The sequence below is a fragment of the Pinus tabuliformis genome, chromosome 1_1, assembly GCF_031772625.1.
Source record: "Pinus tabuliformis cultivar Carrire ecotype Pingquan chromosome 1_1, CPIR1, whole genome shotgun sequence".
NCBI lineage: Eukaryota > Viridiplantae > Streptophyta > Pinopsida > Pinales > Pinaceae > Pinus > Pinus tabuliformis.
Window position 1 is genome coordinate 485,269,186 of NC_142297.1, and position 27,244 is coordinate 485,296,429.

At 37.8% G+C, this 27,244-nt stretch overlaps 1 protein-coding gene across 1 annotated transcript in view; it reads right to left on the reverse strand.

Annotated features, from left to right (window-relative positions):
- Positions 1-27,244, reverse strand: part of LOC149213886 (alpha/beta-Hydrolases superfamily protein) — a 183,372-nt gene that overhangs the window by 22,096 nt on the left and 134,032 nt on the right. Inside the window, exon 3 of the mRNA XM_089392124.1 lies at positions 18,157-18,269. Within this exon, the coding sequence (XP_089248250.1) occupies positions 18,157-18,269 (113 nt within the window). The remainder of the gene's footprint in view (positions 1-18,156; positions 18,270-27,244) is intronic.

Here is a 27,244-nt window from a genome sequence, read left to right on the forward strand (position 1 = left end):
CACAATGGTGTCCTTCTTAATTCCTTCCTTCTTGCAAAAGTTTATGAATTCATTTGAAATGTATTCCCCGTCATTGTCGGACTTAAAGATCTTTATTTTCTTCCTTGTATGATTTTCAACCAAAGCCTTGAATTCTTTGAATATTTCGAATGCCTCGTACTTATGCTTCAAGTACTATATCCAGGTCTTAATTGAGAAATCGTCAATGAAGGTGATGTAATAAATATGACCCCCAAGTGAATGCACGGGCATTGGACCACATATATCAAAATGAATGAGATGAAGAATTTCTTTCGTCTTGTTTTCACTAGAGGGGAATGGTCCCCTTGTCTTCTTTCCACTTGCACACCCAGGGCATACTCCATCATGTTGAGCTTGAACATCGGGGATCTCGGAAACCAACTTCTTCAATTTTGGAAGTGCATCATAGTGTAGATGGGCCAGCCTTCAGTGCCACAACTCGCTTTGATGATTTGTATTATGGACCATAGCTAGAAGAGGTCTTCCAGTGACTCTATAGAGTCCTTCAAACCTAGATCCCAATGTGAAGGCATTTCTCATGTAGGATTCAGCAGGCCAAGTACTTTTCCTTTAACCCTCATTCCTTTATCCTCCAAAGCAAATATCGAAACCAAATTCTTCTTCAATCTCGGCACATATAATACATCATGAAGCAAGACAGATTCCCTAGAGTTCAAATGAAATTTGACAGAACCAAAACCCTTTACGAGATGAGTGGTATTGTCACCAAGAATAATGTTCAAATTGGTCTCCCTCTCTACCAAATTAGAGAGAACCTCCTTATATCCAGAAAAGTGATGAGAGGCCCCACTATCAACCAGCCAACTATCCCAAGAATCCAGAGGAGATGAACTAGATAATGTGGAAATAAGAATATATTCAGATTGATTAGTAGCATTGCCTTCATACCTGGAGTTCCTTAACCTCTTTGGAGGATGATAGCTATCATCATGATCATCGGGGGAGTCTCTTCCTCTTTCATTCCTTCTTCCATTTCTTCTATCATCTCTTCTTTCATATGACCCATTTTTTTGAAGCCATGGTTATTGTTGTAGGACCTTGAAGAGTTTATTCTTGGAGCATCTCTCTTTTCAGGACAATCTCGAGCATAGTGACCCTTTTGATGACAATTGTAGCACTCAACATCTCTATCTCACCTTCTTGAATCCTTGGAATCTCAATTGGATTGAGGAGGTCTTCTTGATTTAGATGGCTTTCCATTTCCTTTCTTTGCATTCTTTTTCTTTCCTTGAGTAACGTAGGCAGAGGGCTCTCCTTCATTTGATCCTTGAATTCTTCCTCTAGATATCATCCATTGAGTGAGCTTTCCAACAAGCTCATCTAATGACAGGAAATTATTGTTGTTGCTTATAGTAGTAATGAAGGTTTCCCAAATGGCAGGGAGGACTCTAAGCGTTACAATCACCAATTCCCTGTCAGTTGTGGTTTCCCCAATTCTTTGCAATTGATCTCTACAACAAGATATCCTCATTATGTATGATTGCACAAATTCTCCTTTGTTCATCTTCGTGTCTATGAGTTGATCTTTCAAAGAGATGATTTCATTCAAATTGTTGACTTCATACATGCCAGCTATCTTATCATACATGTCCTTAGACCTTCTCAAATTTCCAACATACGCAAGTAGATTATCTTGTAAACCATCAGCTATAATTTGCTTTGCTTTTAACTCACCTTTCTTATGCTTGTTTTTGACAGCAGTGGAAGCATTCTCCAGAGGCTCGGGTACTCTTCCTTGGATAAAGTCCAAAACATCAGTGTTATCAACTATAATCTCCAACCTGACTTTCCATGTCGTAAAATTAGATGAGTCACCCAACCTCTCATGCTCCTTGAAGAATGAGGAAGACATTTTTATCAAAAGATTTTCCCTTTTCGAACAGCTGCTACAAAATGGATGCTCTTGTTCTATGTCTCTTAGGCTTGTCTTCACCTCAGCGCTGATACCATGTTAATTTTTCATCAATTTGTTCTATTCTGCAACTATCACTTCAGCAATATCCAATAGCATCTAATTTAACAATTTACTTCTTCCATTATCCAATGGCATTAAAGCAAATAGAACAATTAGACAAATGCACAACGAAAGATAGCCAAGAGACAAGAGACACCCAAATTTGGTCAATGACCAAGGCAAAAGTTAAAACCCACTATGGGGAAAACCCTTGCAAATCTTCTTCTTATTAGATTATCTTCAAATGTTCAGCAGAGAGAGTACATCAACTAATATCAATTTCAATATCCAATATCTAATCAACTATCCAAATCAGAGACAAAAGAGAGAGAGTCGACAAAATTCAACTCAAGTGCAAATCTGTCCCAGTAACAGCAACAATGTGTGCCCTAACCAGTCAACAGTTCACGATCAAATCATCCCTTCAGCAGCTCGGTCTAGGATAGTGAAATTCAGCCTTAGAAGTTGGTAAAAGATTAGTCAAAACAGTCCCAAAACGGATGGTCAAACTCGGTCAAAGTCTGCTCTTTTGCCTACGGTCAATCTTGTGGTCAACCTCGGTCAATGTGCCCAGAACTCCTCAGTTTTGTGCCAATAGATGTGGCCTTCAAAGATCAAAATTTTGGTGGAAAAAACACAGTCAATTGTGGTCAAAACACCCCTGGTCAACACTGATCAAAGCTGCAACACACTCTGAAATTTCGGCCTTGCAATTTGTACTCCTTGCCACACGTGTGAGAGAATTAAGCTGCCCAATAGTTGTACGAACCAATCAAATGACGAGAAAGAAGATATGAGTGAGAGAGTGAGGTGCCAAATGAGGTTGGAGGTCTTTCTTATTTATACAAATTGTTGAGGGTGAAGTGACATGTCGTTTGGGCTTCAAGAGCATACATAATGATGTGACCGACCTTCTCAATTTGCATGTGTGGGCATAAATTCAAAAATCCATCTCTCCTTGTCCAAATTTAGAGATCTTTAGGTCAATTTTGGTCCTCTCAAAAAGAGAAATTGAATGCAATAATCATCTCCATCAAATAAGTTGTCCAAAGTGGAATTTGACCCTAGTTGTATAAGTTAACAGGCCTTAAGGGGTCGAATTAGGAAAAAGAGAAAAGAGAGTTTAGGGATCAAATTTAAATTGATCACCAACAAAGGACGACCAATGCCTAGTCCTAGGGTTGATGGAGTCTATGAGCTCTTAAAGTTGGCTACAACTTGCAAAGGAATAAGGATGTTTTGATGCCCTAACATCAAGATTCAAAACTCTAGCTATTACCTTTGTGAGGGATTGAAAATCACTTGGGAGAGCTAACACGAGATCACCAAGGGGATTTCCATTCACATATCATACTATGAGAAATACAAGCAATAATGTGACCTAGCCTCCAATAAAATTGATTTTCAACAAATTAGGGCACAAATTTAACCTAGATCATCAATTTATTCCATACATTAGACATGAAAACAAAAATTTGCAATAAACATGGCAGTTACAAGATAATATGCATGTACAATCCAATGATCAATCCAAGATAACTTCTCCAAAGACAAGACAATAGATCCAAGACAAGATTTGCTCCATAGATCACATCTTTCGAACAAGGAAAAGAGGCTGAAATTCTCAAGAAGAGAGGTTGAGTTCACAAGTGATGATGATGATAAAGAAAATGATCCTCTCGTCTATTTATATGAGGAGGTACAATGTCTAACTAACCTAGAAGCCCCTAGAAAAAGAAGTAGTCACAATGATGAGTTGGATTACAAGCCAACCCACTAGCTTAGACATAAAACATAATGATTGCCCACATGTGTGAACCATAAGGGCTAAAAATGTTGACTTCATCCATGCGTTGAGCTCCATGTGGCATGCGTTGATGCTTTTAGGTGCCATGCGTGGTGTAGAAACCTCCTAAAATCATGATAAGAGTGTTGGCCCTCAAATCTTTGCCAAAATCCCTCTATGGACCCCAAAATCCAGTTTGGGGCACCAAAGGTGGTCTCCTAGGTCTCCAATAGGTCAAAGTGCCCATCTCTGCTCTAACGTTGAGGGCTTTCCATATGATGCTACTAACCCTCCCATGTCTCAGAAGGTGAAATCATCCTCATTGGGCTCTGGATCAACTACCATATGTCTAAGAGTGCTAAGGTCAGCCATGGGCATGTTGGGCCCAAGTGTACCATCCTGAAGAATTATCAAATAATGTGCAAAGTGCCAAAAATTCTTGGGTGTAGGAGGTGTCCAAGGGTGCAAATGTTGTGTTGTTACTACTCAGAGACCCAAGGCTCTCCACGCTTCACCTGTGGGTGCCAACATGTTTCTCTAGAGGCCTAGGTACCTATGGGTGCCAACATGTATCTCTAGAGACCTAGGTACCCGTGGGTGCCCAGGTCATGGCTATGGAACCACCTGACAATCATAACATAAAGCCTAGTGCAAGCAACCAAATCATCAAGGACAGTAATCATTTTTGCATCTAAGTGCACCAAGCTTGAATGGAAAGGGCTATTTCATACTTCACATAAGGTATTCTTTCCAAATATGGCGTCTTGAACTCGTAATGGTGCTTCCTCCGTATGGAAAAGTGGCTAAAGGACCACCCTATTAGGAGTTTTTGCACCTAAGGGGAGTAACAGCCCCTCAATCCACCCTTCAATTTGACAAGTGTTAGTGAATAATAATAATGATATGGAGGGGAGAAGACTTCATGGCCAAGTGCCATGGTCACAAGAACCAACATGATGGGGATCCACATCCTGAGTGTATAAATGTGAGGGAGGAATCGTGGATGCATGAGTTACCATCATGACCCTTGTTTTTCCACCCCTCTTGTGCGTCATTTACTTTTTCTTGATTTTTCCTTGTATTACAACTCATAGCTTAAAGGATTAGAGCTTGCTTTGAATGATGTATAGCATTTGTTTTACCCCTTAAAGATGGGTCATTTCATTTCCCATTGGGATTGGGGCATGCAAGGGTTCCTTTCCATGATGTAATAGGGCAACTTTGGCCCAGAAACCGGTTATGGCCATATGAATGAGGTAGATTTCATGCTAAGATTTTGCCTACATGCTGATTTGTATGCCCCAACCATCTTTTGCATTTTGATGTTCTTATCTTTTTATTTTGTTTGTGGCCATTATATGCTTTTTATTTTTCTTTTAGCTACATCATCCCAGGGCAATGTTTTTGGGCCCTACCTAGGTAGGTGGATGTAAGGCTGCCAAATCCCAAAGAACCAATGGTTAGTGGAATCCAACGAGTGGATGTGAGATAAGTGCTTGTAATTTATGATGGAAAGTGGTGAGTATGGGATAGGGATAGATGGAACTATGTTATCTCAATCAATGTTTTCCAAGTAGTGCCCCTCCTGTTGAAAATTGGCAACTGAGGGATGAATTTCCTTGAATAAAATCTCATTTCTGACTATTCTAGAGTGACAGCTGAGAGATGAATTTCCTTGAATAAAATCTCATTTTTGGCTATTCCAGAGTAGCAGCTAAGGAATGAATTTCCTTGAATAAAATCTCATTTCTGACTATTCTAGAGTGATTTTCTAAAAATAGAAAGTCATGTCTATCATTTCAAGCATGACTTTACAAAAATAGTAAATCACCTTGCATCAATTTGTAATCAAGTATAGTTTGTGGAAAATCACTTAACTTATCATTAATCAATCCTATTAGTTCAATCTTGACCTAATCATCAATATTACTATTATTATTATCCTCTTTACGATATTATTATATTATTATTAGAACGAAATTCAAGTCACTCAATCACATATGTAACTCCTCTCCATTAATGCACATGTTATTCTCTCTCTCTTAATGGATATGTTGCACTCTCTCTTACTCATTAAAGACATGGGATACTCCTCTTACACTCATTGAGGGCATGTCATAAAAGATTTCTCTTACGATCTTTAAAGCATATGTTACACTTTCTCTTAAATGAATAAGTTACAAAGGCATGTGTACTTCTCCTTAAAGGCATTCGTTATCCTCTCTCCTTAAATGGCATGAGTCACGCTTCCTAAAAGGGCATGAGTTACACTCCTCAAGGCATGCGAGATTCTTCCATTGAAGGCATGTGTTGCCTCTCTCCATAATGGCTTAAGCTACTCCTCCCTATTTGGCATACAAGTTATTCTAAGGCATGCTCCTCCTTTATGGCATGAATTTGATGCTCCTCCTATATATATATATGTTTCGCATATCTTCTCCCCTCTGCCCTCACTACATGTTCATTGTGAAAGAAGGATTCGAACTTGAGAGGGAGAGTTGGAGAGACTTGAAGAAGATTGTGAAAGAGAGACACTTGGAGAGTAAGAGAAAAACTTGAAGGTTGATTCAGTGTTTACATCACTTGTTGCTACCAGTGATCTTCATATTACAGCTTGTTGATATTTGGGTGAACTTACTCATTCTCTTGATCCCTCATTATACTTTATATCTCTACTAAATAATTTTTATCTAATAAATATCTAATAGAAAAAGAATTTGGTTGGGTTTTCCCCTTGTGGGTTTTGCCCTGGTAATTGGACCTAAATTCTCTACGTCTCATTATGTTCTTGGTTGTCTTGTAATGTGCATTTGGTTTATGTTCTATCTACAATTGCTTAACTAATATTGCAGTTTAAAGAATTTTTGTAACAAGTAATTGTTACATCATAGAACATCATAATTCAACACCTCTGATACCCATTGGGTTATTAAGGGAGGTCCCACTAGACTAGAGTTGAAGATTAACCCCCCATTTAAGGTGAGGGAACAAGATCATGGTCAAAGCCCCTCTTCCTTCCAAGTCACCCCATATAATCCATATCCAAAGCCCAAAAGTACAAACAAGCATAAGCACCTGATTGCAAAATGAATAAAGTATCTTTTGATCGAAAGCCCACCTTCATCCATGTGCTCTTGCCGAATGGATGAGAAGCATATGGCTAATGCAAGAGGTGGTGATGAATAATGACACATCATCATCAAGTAGTGGTGGTTGTCAAGGGCTAATGGGTAGCCAGTTCGATGTAGATGAATGGGAGAAAATTTTCTCCTTTCGTATTACCCATTTTGGTGGGTAACAGTACCTGTTGACCAACCATAACTTGAAAATTCCTTCACTAATTGGAAAAATTCCACATGGCATGTCATCCTCTCGGCAAAGTAAACAAAATAGGACCAAGTTGACTATTTTACTTCTGGGACCACTTTGCATTGGGAAATGTGAACTACTTTGGGAAGCATGAAATATTTCTAACTATGATATTTCCATGTTGAGAAACATCTAAGGGTATTGCACCAAAGCTAAGGCCACAGGCAAACTCAACAAACTCATAACCATGCGATAAGACATAGGTACACACAACATGGCTTGCAGTAGCCCATACATTGGTGATCACCCCTACATAAGAAGACTCCTCTAAAACCATAAGTCCTTAAGTAAGCCCATCTACGGTCCTCCATTCCTATCCAGGACAAAAGGAACCAGACATGAACTCAACGAGACCGGCCATGGTCCAACCATCCGCAAGATCCAGGATACCTTATAAGGGACCTTACATGATTGTTACAAGGCTTTAACTTCTGATCTTGGGCTTACAACGGTCATGAAATATACTGCTAAAAAATTGTATGTACCCTTGCTGATATGACAGGTAACAGGCCCAAGCAAATAATTTGGAACCTTTCCTTTCCTTCCCATCATTCCATTCAACCTTCCTTCAGCAAGGGTTGGTCAAGGATCACTCAAGCAATGGAAAGAAAGCAATTATGTAGACAACATAGCTTACCCCTACACTATGCTTGAGTGGTTCCCCTCACTATCTGTGCATTCGAGAAGGGTTGTTCCCTCCCCTCATGTAGCTCAATAGAGTTTCTTGGTCATGTGGTAGAAAATGATAGCAATCACCTCAATCAGGTGGGAGTTGTTACCCACCACTTTGTGGGTGATATCCATAGGAGAAAATTTTTCTCCTAGATGGTCCTCAGCCGGGAGCCAGTGGTCCCTTGCAGCCACCAGAAAGCTCGATGTGCCATTATCTCTGTTACCTGAACCAACCATGTGGTCCCTCGCCCATCTGTTATGATTGTATGTTTGAAGGTGGGCCTCCCAACCTCGAAGGTAAGGTTTTTCATTGTATAGTTGTGTGTTTTTTTTACTTATCATGGACACTTTTGGGCATGGATTGGTGAGGGGATTCGGAGGAAAGAGTGGGTTTGGTTTGTACTCTTGTCTCCTCTATCTAATTTGATGGTTCGCCTTGTATCCTAGTCCCGTGGGATCTCCATTATTGGCTATTAGCTTTAGGGGTGGCACTACATGGGAAACCCAATTTTGGTTGCGTGGTCCCACTTCCCAACACCATATACACCACTCCCCTCTGCTCATTGTAATACCATTCACCATATTTCCCATCCAGGTCCACATTTGTCCATTGGATCTGTTGTCGCACAGAATGTCAAGGCATCGCGACAACGGCTCATATCGGGGGTTGTCACCCTGACCCCAATCTCTCTATTTAAGTTGTCTCCCTACAACAGGCTAAGAGGGATAGACCCTATGGAAAAATGGAATGAAGAAGAACTAGTTGGGAACCAACCAGTTCAGGAGACATAGTGAAGCGATCAAGTACTTGATTAAGATTTAGCAAGACTTATAGGATTTGATTAGATTTTTAACGATTGATACCAGTGCCTTATGGAATCAACAATCTTGCTAGGGAAATGAAGACCAAGTAATCGATTAGCAACCGCTGCTTAGATGAATGACTATCTTATATGAAATGCAGACCCTAAAACTAATGTGAGATGCAAGAATCTTGGTTAATTTTAGTTAAATGCCTATCTAAGTTTTAACCCTTCGATCCTTTCTATATTGAGCCTGATTTCGTAGTAATTGGCAAAAAGAAGATAAGGTGAAGCACACTAAGATGTGATTAACGATACCTCTCCTGAAAATCTAACATACCTGGTGCCTCAGGCGCTATAGAGAGCTATGGCTCTGACAACTGCAAGGTCACAGTTCTAAGTACTATTAAAAACAGGCTACTCAAGCAAAGATGGATGGATACCTATCTCTCTATCGACCAAGCTTATGCTTGGAAGTAAATTTTATTTATCCAAAACTAACTTATATGCAAATGCACCAGATGATGAGAAGATGAGATGAAGTTAGATTCAAGGATGAAAAGATGCTTATGTCGCAAAAACTTCCAATACCCAAATGAAATGTGTGCTTTATTAAATGAAGACTCAAAATTAAACCCCTGAAGATATTACAATTAGAGCACAAGCTTATTTCAAATCTTTCTGATACAGTTATAGCTCAAAGAGAAAAAAAAACTTCTTTGCAATTAATATCAACAGAAGCTCAAAAAATACTCAATTTATGAAACAAAGGATATGCATTTTATCACAATTCCATGACAAAGTACTTAATTTTCAAAAGTTAATTTTTAAGACAACAGTAAGAAAAAACTTTATGACAACAGCAATATGACAATGAAAACAGTGAGCTATCAATGATATCTTTATGCCAAAAATTTACCGAAATTTTTCCAAACTTGCCCACATGAATTATCAAAAATTTTCAGCCTGTTATGATGTGATTTTCGGAATTATATCAGATCCGATATACTTATTACAGCCAACAATTAAAACTTGAAATAAGTTTAATGATGAATGCCCAACTCAAGAAATTAATTCCTTAATGTATTAGACAACTCAGGCACTGATTTTAAGCTAACCCACATGAAATTTTTCCACTATTATATTTCAGACTTCAGAAACAGAATTATTCAGAGATAACAGTGACCCAAAATGTAGATATAGGCCAAATTCTTGATACACATCAAACATAAATGATTTATTAATGTATTTAGCAATTTTTTAGTTAATTTCAAAACACTTAGATTTGTATTTTTCACCACTATTAGAAAGGTATATGACTTTGTAGCAAACAGTGAGGAAAATGATGGTTTAGAGATCAAACCCTTAGACCCTAGGCCTTGAAGATCACTTGCCCAAGTTGCTAAAAAAAAATTCAATATCTGAAACACAAATTTTTTACCAAATTTTCTGCAAAAACCCACCAATGATTAGCTTCAGAAAATCAAATATTCAAATCAGAAATGGAGCAAGGGGATCTAGGGCCAATGAGAGCTAGCATTAGGCCCAATAGAACTAGCGTTGGGCTAGGAGAAGGCAGATCTGGGCTTAAGAGCCCCAAAACTTGAAACCCTTGTTCGAAAAAAATTTATTTTGCTTCAGATCTTCAGATTTATTGCAAAATATTTAATCACTGGCCTTGTAAAAAGATTTGGGATAAGATATTGCCCTCCAAGGCCTAGATCTGTCTCAAAACCCCCAAATCTGCTTGAAAAATCTCAAATCTGAAGATTTACTTGGTTGGTTTCTCAGATCTATTCCTGCAAACAATCTTTGAGCCCAGATCTTGCGCTTCAAGGTCTAGATCTAGCTCAGATCTGAAGATTTACTTGGTTGATTTCTCAAACCTATTCTTGCAAACAATCTTTGAGCCCAGATCTTGCCCTCCAGGGTCTAGATCTAGCTTAGATCTAAAGATTTTTTTGGCTGATTTCTCAGATCTATTTCTGCACAAGTGAAAAGAGAAAAACCCAATACCCGATATGTACAAAAATAGAGAAAATCCCAAAAAACCCAAGTGTTAAAATTCAAAATTATGTTACAAAATTTCAGATCTACATGAGTAAATAACAGATGTATACAAATAATTTTCAGATCTGAGGAATATGAGTCCAACTCCGCTCCCAAATCTGATAATCTAAGGCTCTTAATAGCCAGATCTATCAAAATTTCCACAAAATATTGAAAAGATTTTGAAATTTTAAAGAGGTACTAGCCCAAAAACACCCTGCAGGATAAAATAAAATTAAAAAAAATAAATTAATTAATTAATTATCGTTAGATAACTCCTGAGACTTATATGAAGTAGGTTCTTCAGAAAATATGTGTTGAGAGTTGGCTAGTCCAACCGAGAACTATCCCCAAACACTCAATGAAAACCTGAGAGATCTTCTGCAAACACTAGATCAACCATCAAATCAAATAGAGAAATAAAACAACAATAAAATCCTGAAGAAATAGAGATACCTGCTACTTCAATCAAAATTATAAACGTTACCCTAGATCCAACAAACTGAATAAGATATATGTATTCAAATTATTCTAAGAGAGCTATTGATTGATAGTTTTCACATAATATTAAGCAGAAATTAAAATAATGTTACCATAAATTCATGAAGAAGAACACTACAGCATGTTGAAACCCCAAAGAATTTTGCATTAATTCAAAAAAGTATACAAGAGAGCTTGAGAGCTTAGTACACGATCCAGAGATCGGATCATTTGACTGACAAATGACCTCCTATTTAAAGATAAATCCTCCAACGGCTAGTTCGAGTGATCCTCGTCAAAGCAATCTCAACCGTTGATGAAGATCAAAATTTCTTTTAATCTCATCCGTTGAAATTTTAAATTATTAAGGAAATTCAAATTTTTCAGTTAAATGCATTTTAATTAATTCAAAAATTTAATTTTTGAATTAATTTCCTCAAAATTTTGACTTTGACTTAACCCCAAGGACCAAAGACTTAAAATTTAGCAAAATAATCAATATACCTTAGTCCTTGGACCTCTTAAAATTTAATCTTTAAGGACCAACGAATTTTGCCTTCAGAGAATTTAAATTTACCTAGGACTTAGAATTAATTAAATTTCTGGCTTAGGATTTTAATTAATTTTGGCCAGAAAATTTAATTAATTAACCTATGAAGGGATAAATTATTTTTCTGACCCTCAAGACACTTTACATCATGATTTTTACAAGGGGGAAGACCCATTTGCAAAAGACCCTCACAGACTACCCAGTTCTGCGACATAAAATATAATCTAGCAGATCAAGCAATTTGTAATAAAATAACCTAACCAAATAGTTAGGATTATTCCCAAATCACTTTTACATAGACTCGATCTAGAACGCTAGAACTCCCCTAAGATCCCAGTGACAAAATCCATTCCGACGTTGGGGTAAGGCTGAAGGAAAACTCTATCGACCATCCAAGAATGGATCGGTGAGACAAAAAAACTCCTGCAATGTAGATCGTCACCAGAAAAATAGGTTTACCTAGGTAATTACATACACGACACGGATTTGCTGAGATTATTTACATTATACACATGCAGACTGGGTTTACATTATAAGATGATGATCAAGCTGATGATGATAGTTGGACGACACGAACACATAGATCAGGCATTATCCCTTTTGCGAAAAAACGGGTGTACTGCTATGGGTCGTTGACACGTAGTGGTCAACAGGGTCCATAAGAAGTTAGCCTCCCCTACCCCTTGTCCACACTTTTGGTCGGGCCTGGAATGATGCCCCGAAGGATGATGCAACTAAAAGAAAAGAAAAAGCATAATTTGGCCACTCTCAACAGGAAATGTACCATAAAATGCAAAAGATGGCTGAGACACACACCTTAGCACGTGGTCAAAAGCCAAGACATGAGCTCTACCCCTATCATTATAGCCATCACCCCAGTTCCTAGGGTCCATCTCATTGACCCCTTTCATCATTAAAGAACCCATGATTGTCCCAACCACTGGTGGGTGATGAACTGCGCAACCTAAAGGGGGCATCCACTACTATATCTTACACATCATGCTCTCATCCCCTCGAGCCCCGAGCAGTTACAAAAGAAAAATCAATAAAAGGAAAAAGGCATATGAAGAAGCATGGAAAAACAAAGGTCGAGGTAACTCATGTGCCACGATTGCTCCCTCCAACATTCATACACCCAAATGTGGCCTTCCCTTATTATGGCTACCCTTGTGTTGTGACATGTGGCTTGGAGCCTTTCCCCTGATGCCCCATTTCGTTCCATCATTATCTCACATGCCACTTGTCATTTGATCGGTGTACCATGGACATGTCACCCCTTGGAGGCTGAAACCATGTAATAAGGTCCTTGGTTAACCCTCTTCTTGAACTTGGAGACACGTGTACGTTCTAAATCCTACTATGGAAGGGCATGCCACCATGAAGGATCCATTTGGTTCCATGATTTGTAAGATTGTTTACTCAGTTGCACTAATGATCTGTTGTACCGGAAGGTGAGGGGACGCATTGGATCTTGTACAGGATTGCGGGTAGGTCTCCATTTGGGGTTCGGTCTCTCTATACGGGGTCCAAGCTCTCCATAGGGTTATATTGGCTCTTGTAGGGTGAGCGTTGAGAGCCATGGACCTCCACCATCGTAGAGAGCAGATTACCACTTCATGGATCCATCAGCACTATTCATTGATTGCTAGTGTTCCACCTTTAAGATGACGCCGATGCACCTAGACTGCCATGCCCAGTGGGTTTCACACCTGCACCATACTCTTGCCAGACGTTCTAGGGCCCAATGAGGACGTGTCTCACCATGGAAACAGGGCATATGGCATCATTCTAGTCCTTATAGATGGTATACAGGCATTATCGATCCAGATGGAGATGTCATTGTGCCCCCACACCCACTTGGGGACACCACATTTGACATGCTTGGATATCAAGGAGTGTTGAAGTTTCTAAGTCTAACAGTTAGAAACCCTCCATGTACTTTCTGATTTATTCCTTCCTACTTGTTCTAATTAATTAACAAGTTATTTACCATGTAAATGTTGAAAATAAACACAAGTATATGCTCAACACATTACAGATTATCAACCAAAGGAAACAGAAACAAGCACACAAATGACACCGTTATTTTTGGACTAGTGTCCCCGGAAAAACCCAATGCGGGAAAACCGGTGCAGCTATCTAAGGGTTTGATTTATTAAGCAGTTTCAAAATACAATCTCGGTGCCAAACCCGGCTCACCCAACAGAGAATAATCTCGGTAGTAGTACCTCTCAGTCGGAGACAAATATTCTAGCTGAAACCCCAGATAAACACTCTGACAGATCCACAACTCCAATTTACCCCACGAAACTCCAGCATCAGCCTTTCTGGACTATGTCAGCCTCTCTCTGGCCCAGCGTTAGCCCATCGTCACCCTAACTTGGCTTGCGTCAGTCTCTAGAGGCCCTACGTCAGTCCGCTAGCCCTCTGCGTCACCTATGCTAGCCCTCAGAGGCACTGCACACCTCCTGGCTGCCTCTGCGTGAGCCCTGGGTGGCTCTACTTGAACCCTTGGCTGCTTCTGCATCCCTCTCTCCGACTACTGCGCTGATCCTCCCGGTGCTATCTCTGCCTCTTTGCTTTTGTATTCACTGCCCCTCAGCTGCAACTCAGATCATTCATTCTATCTCTTAGCAAACCCTGCTCTAGAAAATAGAATGATTGATCACTCTAGAGTGTTCTCCAAGTGACCCTCAAGCCTCCTCTTATACTTTTCTCATTGACAAATCAACGGCCGAGATTAAGTCCCTAATCGACGGCTAAGATTAGATCTGGCTTGATCCATGTCTTTTGGACCATTCTAACACAGTTTTATATTAATTCATATTAATATTTTAATTTCTCTAAGTTTAGACTTAGGGACTCCATTAAAAATATTATTTATTTTAATATCTCCCAAACTGTTTAGAATCTTCCCAAACCCTTTCTGGGTATTGGAGACCTTATGTTCCCTACCCTCTCCACCAAATTTCGTGGCTAGAGCACATTTGATGCTACCCCAAATCAACAAAGAGGCAACCCCTTGATCACTATGTTTGGAGCCTATTCTCTCACTTTGGCACACTTTGGACTCCACTAGACCTCTTCAATGGCCCAAGGACTCATTATATCTATTATTTGCCCTCTTAAGAGGCTTTATCTTTGTATTATTGAGCTATCTTGGTGGGCTTGTCACCAAGTCATGTCATTATTGTGTATTATTTTATTACTTGGGGCATTATTAGGCTAATTAAGCTATTCGAACCCCCTTATGGATTGTATAAATTGATGAGAGGCTCATTCATTTCTCTCATCACATTTTGGATTGGACTATCTCTTCTTGAGAATTTTGGCTAGCCTCTTTGATGGATGAATTGGATTTCTAAATGCATTTCAATGTTTGGAAAGCTTATCTTTTGTCTTGGAGCTTCGATATTTTTGCACATTGATGATTGGAGGATTTTCACTATACTTGTAAGTGTCATTTTCATGTTCTTCTTTACATGTATTGTCACTTGTGTAATGTATGAATGTTTTTCGCTCATGAAGTTGTCGCTGCCTTTAAGAAATGTAAATTTGTAAAACTCATCTTTGTGAGGGCTTTTCATATGTTTCATGCAAAAGTATGGTGAATAAATGTCGTAGAGGTATATGATTGTTCATTATTACCTTAATAAGTCATCAGTTGCAACATCAAAGAAGAATAAACTTTCCTAGTGACCTATTGTTGCCTCTAGGGCTATGTGAAATTGCTAGGAGACTCCTTGATTGGGTATAGGACATCTCTAAACATTGATTTGCATTGGCTCCATTCTCCCAATAGGAGAGGTATTGGTCTAGTACTAGGTGATCATCAAACGAATATCTTTTTCACCTCCTTTTCTCCTCTTTTCTAAGACCTAACCTAGTAGGCCTCTTAGGGCATCACCTAAAATCATTTCTATCCAACGAAAATCCTTGAAAATTGATGAGCTTCTGCGTTGGGTCTTCTTGAGTGGTCCTCCAATTTTGAGCTCAATCCAACGGTGGAATCCCAAGGTATTGCAATCCCTAGCCCAAAGACCGTTCTTCTCCCTAGGTTCCCTTGGGTTAGTGTCTTCATTTGGAACAATGCATTTAAACTCCAAAAGAAAATTATTCTTTTTGATCCTATTCTCCTCCAAAACCTGGTCAAGCCCATCTATTGACAATCAACCCCACACCCTTGACCTAGTTTGGGTCCACTTGCGTTCTTTGTGGTCCCACAACTTTGTAACTCAAATTTTACAAGGATTACATAGAAGCCACTTCTCCTTAAGGATTCTTAGGTCTAGGATACTTCTTCTCAAGGAATATTTTCCAAACCTAGGCCTAGGTATCCCGTTAGCCCTTCCTAGAGAGCCAATCTGTAACGACCTATCTATAAAATAAATATTAAATAAATTATATTAATCAATTAATAAAATAATAAAATAATAAAAATAAATTAATGCTAAAGTATTTTAATATAAGCCTAAACCTTTATATTAAAATCAAACAAAAGGATATTTAATCAAAAATCAATATACCTTTTAAAAGAAATATATATGACGTGACATGGGAAGGGTGTCATGAGGAGATGAAGCGGTGGGTTGCTGGAGGAAGGGCGGCCACCGCCAAGAAACAATTTATAAACCAGAGAGAACAGTTTTGGGAGGGGCATCGGGAAGAAGAAGAAAGAACGAAGGGGATACTGAAGAAGTACGGAACTTTATAAACTTGAGTTACCAACAGAAGGAGAGCTGGTTGTTCTGAGGTTTCTGGGCACGGGGGAACAGTCTGCTTCAACTGAGAAGCTTACTAGACTGAGTAGTGAGGTTCTGCTTAGTTTGGTTGGGTGGTTTCGATCTTTTGGTAAACGGGAGCGAACTGGAGAAGTTCTGAAACGCCTTCATCCGCAACAGACCAAGTAAGTACTTATCATCGAATCAATCAATTAGTTATATGAAGTTTTGTATAAATTTAGAACAGAATTTATTTTTTAAGGTTTCATACTCTGTTCAGGATAGATAGCTCTATAAAACTCCTTTACAATATTTACAGTTCAGTGAATCTTTATAGTTCAGAAATGGTTCTTTAAATTAGTTGAGCCCTTACACAATCACCTTCCTTCTAAAGCAAGTAAGCTAATTATCTAAGCCTCTTGTGAATAGGCTTCAGGAATCAATCCTCATTCCATCATTGATCTATTTGTCCTCGTGATTCCTCTTATATCAGGTCTCCTCCCATTGGTGAAAGTCCATAAAGAGCAAGGAGCTTTAGCTGAGGTGACAGTGGGCTATTGCTCCATTGTTGCCACTTGACCTAGTAGTTGCTCTATAAGTTCCCCTCCATTGTTGCCACTTGACCTAGTAGTTGCTTTATAAGTTCCCCTCCTAGGACCCCTGCGAGTTTGAGCGGTGACAAGAACTGCTAGAGGTTTTCTATGTAATGTTTTAGGGGAAAAGAAGGATACTAGCTCCCTCATCTCCCACAAGAAGCATCGATCTACTGCTGCTATAAGACTTTCTTCTTGTTGTGGGGTTGAAAGGTAGTTCAAGTTGGTGGAGCATCAAGCTTTGAAACCTAACCTAATGGTCACTTGAGGGAAGGAATACAAGTTCCCACTAGCTATATCCATGCCTGCTCGCCAGCCTGATATGGTAAAAGATATCATGGTGGAAGAGGTAACAGAAACACCTAAAATCTTCTATGGGAAAAGGAGACAAAGGAATGGTTCAAGAAAGGTCACTTTCCAATTCCAAAAAAGCATGTTAAATGCATCTCTAAAGAGCAAGTTCTGCCAACCTATATCAATGAGGGAGTTAACTATCTTTCCCAATCATGTGGTCTTTCTGACCGACTCCCTAGATGTATAGCTTGATCAATTACTTAGCTGACTTAAGCTTGTCGTCCTTGCAACTTGGCTCAAACTTCCAAGTTGCAAAACAGGCCAAATTAGAATAGATGACCATAGCAGATTACAAAATCTTCTAAACAAATATTTGGTGGAACCATATGCATAGCTATCTCCCATAATCTCTCCATGAATCTGTCAACTGATTCAATGAAATCCTCATTCCTAGCTTTTCTCATTGTCCTCATCTTTCATTCATATGTAACCATTATGTGTGGTTTAATTCATATAATTTAGACATTATCATCACAGCTAGGAGTAAATCCTTCATTTCTGAGATGGCCCTCGATGGCCACCTAGATCAACGTTTGAGCATATTCAATTCACACATCACGGGAACTCAAAGTTGCCTAGCAAGCACTCAACAATCAATAGAGTAACCAAGTTTTAACATATTATGGACATAATGGAAAAAAAGTGGCTCTCTTAAACTTCAGAATAGAAAAAATTCAATTACCAACTTTGACATAAACACGAATTCTAGAAAGGTCATCTTAGATATAAAATTCAAATTTTCAATAAAAATCTGCAAACATACAATTGGAACAAGTGCAATACCTTCGAGATGGAATGGGATTTGGAATAAATTTCAGGGTACTCAACACCTTTTCCACTTCACCATCACTATCGTCAGTTACTACTTCACCAGGCACAGAATCCAGCACCCACAACTGCTCTGCATTTAACGAAAAGAAATCAGAACTTTCAGGAGGTGGAATGTAACAAAATATAAAAATTTAAACCATAGGTTTCAATCAGAATGCACCCTGGAGCTATGCCAATAAAATACAAGTAGTTTTTTATTTAGTAAGTCATGAATTTTCCAGTATACACTTGTATCTTTCTTTGCATTATTCATGGACATTATCATTACCAAAAGAGTAGAAAAATGTAGACTTTCATGCAGAGCCATTCCATCAAGCTGAACATCAAAAAAATTGTAGAATTTGCATAAACCTTGAAACAAATTTGTTATGTGCCTATGCCTTGAATGTATACAGAAACAATGGTCTGCGACCAAATAATTGTACTATTTCAATGAATGTTTGAAGAAACAATGTCTGTGTGTTGTAAACCAGCATAGATCCATGCTAACCCTGTATCTATCAATCTCCAAGAGGGACCAAATTTCTTGAGATGCGAACCTCCTCTTTTAGAATGCAAAACTTGAAAAAAGATTTGCACTTCGAGAATTTGATCCCTCTTGGCACTTGATAGATTTGGGGTTAACATGCATCTATGCTGGTTTATGTGTGTCTATATATATATATATATATACACACACACCATGTGTCAACTCTGAATTATGGAAGGAATTACAAATCTCCTTCATTTTGAGCAACACACTAGTAAATTGCATTCCCAAGGTTTTATCTATAAGAAATTATCTATTTTCATTTGTTCTATATAATATTATACATAGTTGACATTGAAATATTTTACTCATATTGGGAAGTAGAAAGCATATATTCATGTGATAGACTCTCCCTCTCTCTCTCTCTCTCTCTCTATCTATCTATCTATCTATCTATATATATAAGAAAAAACTGAAACACTTTCATTAATCAAAAAGCAGTTACATATGCATTTTTTTTTGTCTCATCCCCATACATCTTTAATACCCAGATTATGTCCCTCAAAATTGTATCTTATGTCATCTTTACATCTAAATTCATCTATCTATTCAGAAGATCTGTCTATCTAATGCATTCCATCTACATAAGTATTATTTCCTTTTCTGGTCCTTCTTCAATATCTGAAAGTTTTCTTAAAAAAAAACTTTTTAAACATTAACATTATCAAATAGAAGTCTATAGAATCTAAGACAATGCAATATATTTTTATACTCCCTGAACTTTGCAAGGTTCCATTGACAAAAGCAGAAAATTTAATCTTGTCCAGCGATCCACAGCATTCTTCCTTTGACAGGTAATCTGCAACATTGTTTTGCTCCTTGTAAATGTGTGCAAAAGATAACCTCTGGAAAGTATTGATCAGTGATCTAATTTGACGCATCCAGTAAGTGAGAGATGGCGGCTTGAATTTTGATCTCATCGGAACCCATTCAATAATCACTTTAGAATCACCAAACACATCTAACTCTCCAATATCAAGTCATTTTTCACAAAATATGACCCCCCAAAGAACAATAAGCTCAGCTCTATTGTTTGAACCTACACCATTGTACCAGCTAAAATGATAGAACACTCCAGGTTTCAAAACAATATATGCCCTGCTACCACAGACCCTATTTGATGATGTCCCCTCAAAGAAACCAATTGGGATCTAAACAAAAACCACCTTAATATGTAAATGTCTCCTTGATAACACCTTCCTCTTTGGCCCTATCTCCAAAAAGAATGCAGTAATCTTCAAACATGTGCCTCTAACATCTGACTCAACATGGTCGAAAATCTTTGTGTTCATGCTTCTCTGAATTCCCCATAGAATATAGAAAGGTGAAGTACGATATTCTTTAAAGTCGTCAAACCACTACAAGGGGCATTTCTCAATGGAATTCTTATCCCATACAGCATATAAGTTAAGCAAATGGAATTCAACACACCATACTGAGACCATGTATGGACAAGTAAGAAAAAGACGGCCCACATCTTCATTATCTGATCTACATAATGCACATCTCCTGGGTCCCTTAAATCCCCTTTTAAGAAGATTTTCCCACTTAAGAATCATGTTGTACAAAAGCAGCCAACTAAAACATTTTAATTAGTGAGATCTCCCACTTCCAGGACTTTTGAAACCACAAACATTCAATCACCGGACTTTGATCCTGTAAAATATGACTATAAATGTCTTTAACCGAGATCTAAACCTTATTCAGACATCCTTCCCATGTCAGATAATCCACTTTCTCTGTCAAGACTATACCTGCTAAGCTTAACTGTAAAATATATTGATCCCATTCCGCTGCTAATGGCCCGGAGAGGCCAATCTCCCTAGCATTAAGCCAAGAATGTGTTAAAGGAAATGAATAACGATCAACATAGAATTCGTTTAGGAAGAAGAAACCCTTATTGTGAATATACCTGAGAATTGGAACGGATAGAGAATGATCTCTAGCCATCCCTTTAATGGCATCCAACCCAAGCTTGACCATAGTTCCCAAACCAACCTCCCGTCACAAAATTCTGAGTAACCAATGCTGAATCTTCATCATATTCCTCACAGATCTATGATGCAAATTTCTTTTCCGAAGCCCCTGCTTTGATCCATCCCACTGCCTGTTTACTTTTTAGATATTTCTCTTTAATAATCTGCAACCAAATACCTTTGCCACTTATATCCCTCTATAAGTTCTTGACTAATAAAGCCAAACTGAAACAATTTGTATCCTTAATGCCCCATCCACCAACATCCACGTGCCGTGAGATCACTTCAAAGTGAACAAAATAAATTTTCTTTGCATTCCCAGAACTGGCCCAAAGGAACTTGGCAATGGTAGAATCAATTCTATTTATGACGTCTTTAGGCAGCTTATATAGATACATCCAATATACTAATATATAATGTAAGACAGACTTAGTCAGTGCCAGCCTACCTCCCATCAAGAACCATTTATGCGACCAAAGAGTCATCTTCTCAAATTTTCTTATAAGCTGATCCCAATCCTTAATCCCTTCGTTGTCTGGTTTCAAAAAGAAACCTAAATATCTGAAACCGGCGTCCATAGAGATCGATTTATATATAAGCCTGACATGTCCCCGAAGCTGTAAAGAATATGATGTAAGACACGTGATTCTGTTATTGAGACCTCCCCTATGAAGAGGACATCATCTACAAACATTAGATGTGTAGTTTTAATGTTCCCAGTCACCCTACAAACTGATATTATGTCCATAGATCGAGCACCAATGTTATGTAAAAAATTAGTTAACTTAGGTTTATTATTTAATTTTAATTTTAATTAGACGAAAGGGCACCATCATAAGATCATGCCCTTTCCCAAAGGGTGTCCATGGCGGTATATAAACCAGGCACCCGCAATTGTAAATATCATCATCTGCAATTTCATCTTTTAATAAAATATTTATACATATTTTCTACGTATCAGAAGTTTTTTTACTTCATCTGGTATCAGAGCAGTTCGTTCTCGGTCTACAGTTGTCCGCCCGCTGCTCACACTGCCGTCCATTCGCTTGCCGTCCATTCGCTGCCCACAGAATTCCACTCCCATTGCCGTCCCATACACCCCGTCCCTGCTGTGTCCGTAATTTTGCGAGTTACCAAAATTTCGACCATCAATTAAAGGGTTCCGTTAATTATAACGTATTCGAAAAGTTTCAGAACAGTGTGAAAAGAGACGTGACTCGGCAGGGGGGTCGTGACGGTCAAACATAAATAACGTTAATAACGTTATTTACAAACGGTCCAATATATATTTTTAATATAACTAACGTTATATAACATATATATATATATATATATATAATAAATATAAAGTGACATTTAACACTACTTTATATATAATATATATAGCTCATATATATAACGTGCTTTATATTATATAATATATATATATATAACGTGATATATATATATATATAATACATATAATTTAATTAATTAAATTTAAAAATTTTAATTAATTAAAAATTATATATATATATATACTTATAAAAGTTAATTTAATTAATTAAAAGTTATATATATAAGTTAGTTAATTAATTAATTAAATCTATTTTAATTAATTAAAAGTTATATATATATATATATATATATATATATATATAATTTAATTTAATTAATTAAATTTATTTTAATTAATTAGAATTTATATGTATAAAATTCATTTTAGCTAAAAAAAAAAAGGGAGGAAAAATATTTTAGCTGGCAAATAAATACACGCCCCCGCAAACCCGCTCAATGTCGACAATGACAATGGTGGATTTCCAGAAAAAATTGGTTGACGCAGAGCATAAAATAAATAACAACCACGACGAGGTCAGTAAAAGATTAAATGAAGTCGAGAGCAAGCTTGGGGAGCAAGCAGACAAAATCAAAAATCTTCAAGATACGACGAATCGAATAGAAATAAAGATGGAAAATTACCATGTCCAGACAGAAGCAGGGATCAGAGAGGTCTTAACAATGCTGAAAAGTCTGTGTAAAAGGTCGAATTGTACACCCGAACAACTACTAAAAGAAGGTGAAGAGAATCAAGAACACATCTCGTCAGATTCAACTAAGTCCACAGACTCTCATGACAAAGTTGAATCCCCAAAAAAATCAGCGACACCCCACCAAGAAGCGAGTAACACAGCCTTTACAAACAAGCAACTCTGGGATAACTTTACCAATCAACACCCTTTTTTTGCTCAACCAGTAGCAACATACCAGCGACGGGCAAAAGTCGAGATGCCTAAATTCGATGGAAACAAAAAAAACAATGTTGCATGGATAAATAAAGCAGAAGAATACTTTGAGATAAATGACATCAATGACGATGACGAAAAGCTCAGGCATGCATCCATGAAAATGGAAGGAGAAGCATATAACTGGTATATGTGGTGGAAAAAGACAACACACGTCATTAGCTGGAGGAGATTTAAAAATGCATTCTTCAAAAGATTCCAAGGTGTAAAGGAAGAAGAGTTCTTTTCAAAACTCATCAAATTACAACAAAAAGGAAGTGTGGATGAATACACTCAAGAATGGGAGACCTTAGTAACTCGAGTGCCTGGGTTATCAGAATCTCGTTTAATTCAGTCATACATCTCGGGACTCAAAACCCATTTACAAGCAGAACTTGAGATGCATGACATTACATCTATAAAAGTAGCAAGACGAAAAGCAAAAACAGCCGAAAAGAAATCCGAACCAATATTTTGGTCAACAGTGGAAAAAGCTTATGCAAGACGAAGGATACCCCAGTATGTGGACTCAAATAATACAAGATATGTTCCACCACATCGTCGTGAAGATGAAAAATCTAATGTGGAAATGCAAAGGATAAAAGAGGGTAAATGTAAACGCTGTGGTGAGAAGTGGGGCCCCAAACATAGATGTGCTAAAGGAAAAGAACCAAAGAACCTATATAATTGTGAAGCAACCAATGATTCAAACAGTGAAGATTGTGACGTAGAAGACACAAAAGACGCCCCAGAATTCTCACCAGAACTAGATGATGGAAGTATTCCACAAGTATCATTATCAGCTATGACAGGTATATCACAACCTCAGACTTTAAAGTTAAAAGGACACATAAAGAAGAACAACGTAGTGGTTCTCGTCGACTCTGGAAGCACACACAATTTTTTAGATACAACTGTGGCAAAGAGACTCAATATATTTTCATTTCCCTTACCAAACATGAAAGTGATGATAGCTAACGGTAAAAAGATTGAAAAGGTGGGAAAATGCCATAAGGTTAAATTGCAGATTCAAGACTTCAGTTTAGAGTCTCCGTTTTTCACAGTACCGTTAGGAGGAGTAGATGTAGTCTTAGGTATCCAATGGTTACGAACTTTAGGTACTTATGCCGCCAACCATCAAGTACAATTTATAAAATTCAAATGGGGAGGTCAGAAGTACAAGCTACACGGATTCCAAGCACCAGAAAATCAAGTTGTATCATCATCTCAGATGATGAAGCTGAGTCGAAGAAGAGCACCTGCTTATGCAATACAATGTCACCAATTAGAAATGTTATCTGCAAATATGACCGGAGAAGAGTCACCAGAGATACCAGATCGGATTCGGAAGCATGAAAAAGTATTTCAAGACCTACCTATGAAGATGTCGCCTAATAGGGAAATTGAGCATACAATAGAAGTCAAGGCAAGATCACACCCTGTCAACATCAAGCCATACCGATATCCACATCACCAAAAAACGGAACTTGAGAGATTAATCCAAGACCTTTTAAAATGTGCGACCTTGATCATCTTAGAATATCTGATCAAGTGGAAGGACTTACCCGAAGAAGACGCTTTCTGGGAGAATGAGTCATTCTTCAACAACATCCGTCGTTACTTATGCTTTGAGGACAAAGCATTCTTTCGAGAGGAAGGCAATGTTATGTAAAAAATTAGTTAACTTAGGTTTATTATTTAATTTTAATTTTAATTAGACGAAAGGGGACGATCATAAGATCATGCCCTTTCCCAAAGGGTGTCATGGCGGTATATAAGCCAGGCACCCACAATTGTAAATATCATCATCTGCAATTTCATCTTTTAATAAAATATTTATACATATTTTCTGCGTATCAGAAGTTTTTTTACTTCAACCAATAATCCTCCTACTTAATCGATCATAACCAATAGAAACTAAAGAGGAGACAGAGAACAACACTTTCTAAGACCTCTTGAAGCCTTAAAGAAAACTATTGGAAGCCCATTTATGATGACTGCAAAATTCACTGATGTAATACATGCCATAATGCAGTCTACTATCTGGACTCTGAGCCTAATATTGTGAAGGATCAATCTTAAGAACTTCAAGTCCACACTATCACAACTCATAAGCTTTAATCAGGTCAATCCTCATAGCACACAACTCCATTTTTCGGGATTTGATAGATGTATGCATTCTTGAGTCAACTCATATATATATATATATATATATATATATATATATATATATATATATATTGTTATTAATATTTTTTTAAATGTTTCATGTCAACTCCATATTAAGAATTCAAGGAATTACAAATCTCCCTCATGACTTGAATAATAAAGCACCTATTTACTTAATATGCATATTGAAATATTTTATTTATAGCCCGCATTGAATGTTTTTTTGTTATTCATATTTTTATAAATGTTACACAACTTCAATTAAGAATTGAACAAATTACACATCAACCTCACAAAGGAAAGTGAAAATATAAGAAATTTTTTAATTTCAAGTACTTTATTTTTCTCTATTTAAAGTTATATAAAATTATGTTACTTAATATGGGCGTCAAAATATTTTATTTATCAACGACACTAAAATATTTTTTATGATTTATATATTTTTGTTTTAAATACAAACTGTCAACTAAAGACATTATGGATTATTCATATCCTTCATATTGGACTGTAATATCAATATATTACTTTTAAATGCCGCGTGTCAACTCGATATTGAGAAGTGAAGGAATTACTAATCCCTCTCGTACTAAAAAGTAGAAAGCAATTATAAACTAAATTAAAAAAACTTTACTTTCAATTACTTCTCTATCTATTTAAAGTTTATATAAAATTAAGGTGGAAATTGAAATATTTTACTTATGGCCTGTTACCCACCATTTTGTGGGTAATATCCCTAGGAGAATATTTTTCTCCAAGATGGTCCTCAACCGGCAACCCCTTGCAACCATCAACTAGCTCATTGTGTCATTCCTCCGCCAACTGAGCCAGCCATGTGGTCCCTCTCCCATCTACCATGATCTATGTTTGAAGGTGGACCTCCTGAATCTAAAGGTATGCATTGTCATTTTGAAATTGAGTATTTTTAGTTTGCTTATCATTGACACTTTTGGGCAAAGATTAATGGGGGGATTCGGCAGAAAGAATGGGCTAGGTCTGTGCTTCTGTCCCCTAGACCCCTTTTAGGAATTAACCTTGGATTCTAATCTCGTGGGATCATTTTGCTGACCATTTGGTTTCAGGGATGGCATTTCACGGGGAACCCCCATTTCAATTGTGTGGTCCCGCTCCCTTATCCGCTTATATTACCCTCTTTCCACTCATTATCACCCCATCCATCATTTCTCCCACCTGGGTCCACTGTCCTCCATCGGGTTCACATAGGGTCAGCTTGCCCCTTCCCCTTGCCCACATCTTGGTTCATGGCTTGGAATGAAGCCGGGAGGTTGATGCAGCTAAAAAGAAAGTTAAAAGCATAAATGGCCACATTCAACAAGAAAAGTACGACAAAATGCAAAAGATGGTAGGGACAAAAACATTTAGCACGTGGGCAAAAGCCAATACATGAGCTCTAACCCATCATCATGGCCATCACTCTGGTCCCAAAAGGTCTTATCAGCCTTCTTCATCATATAGGAACCCATAATTGTCCCAACCCCTGGTGAGCGATGAACCGCCCAACCTTAAAGGGGGGAACTCACTGCTATATCTTGTACATCATGCTCTAACCCCTTGAGCCCCAAGCAGTTAATCAAAGAAAATCATAAAAAGGCATAAGGCATATAAATAAGGTGGAAAAATCAAGGTCAGGGCACCTCATGTACCACGATTGCTCCCTCCTACACACTATAAACCCAAGTGTGGGATTCCTGCTTGATAGCTGCCCTTATACCCCAACATGTGACCCAGGGTTGCCCCTTCTCATTCCCTAATTCATTCACCTATCTGCCACATGCCACCACCTTTTGATGGATATACCTTGACTATATTATCCCCTTCTAGAAGCAAAAATCACCTAATAGGGTACTTGGCTAACCCCATTAGGAGTTTAGGAGACATTGGCACATATCGAAGCCCATTATGGAAGGGCAAGCCATTATGATAAGTTGCACGAAACGGGGAAACGGGTACGAGTTTCCGAAACGGGAAGCGATACGAAACGCGACCTCCCCAAATTTTGGAAACGGGGAAACGCGAATATATATATATATATATATATAAAATATTTAAATATATATATGTGTGTGTGTGTGTGTGTGTGTGTGTGC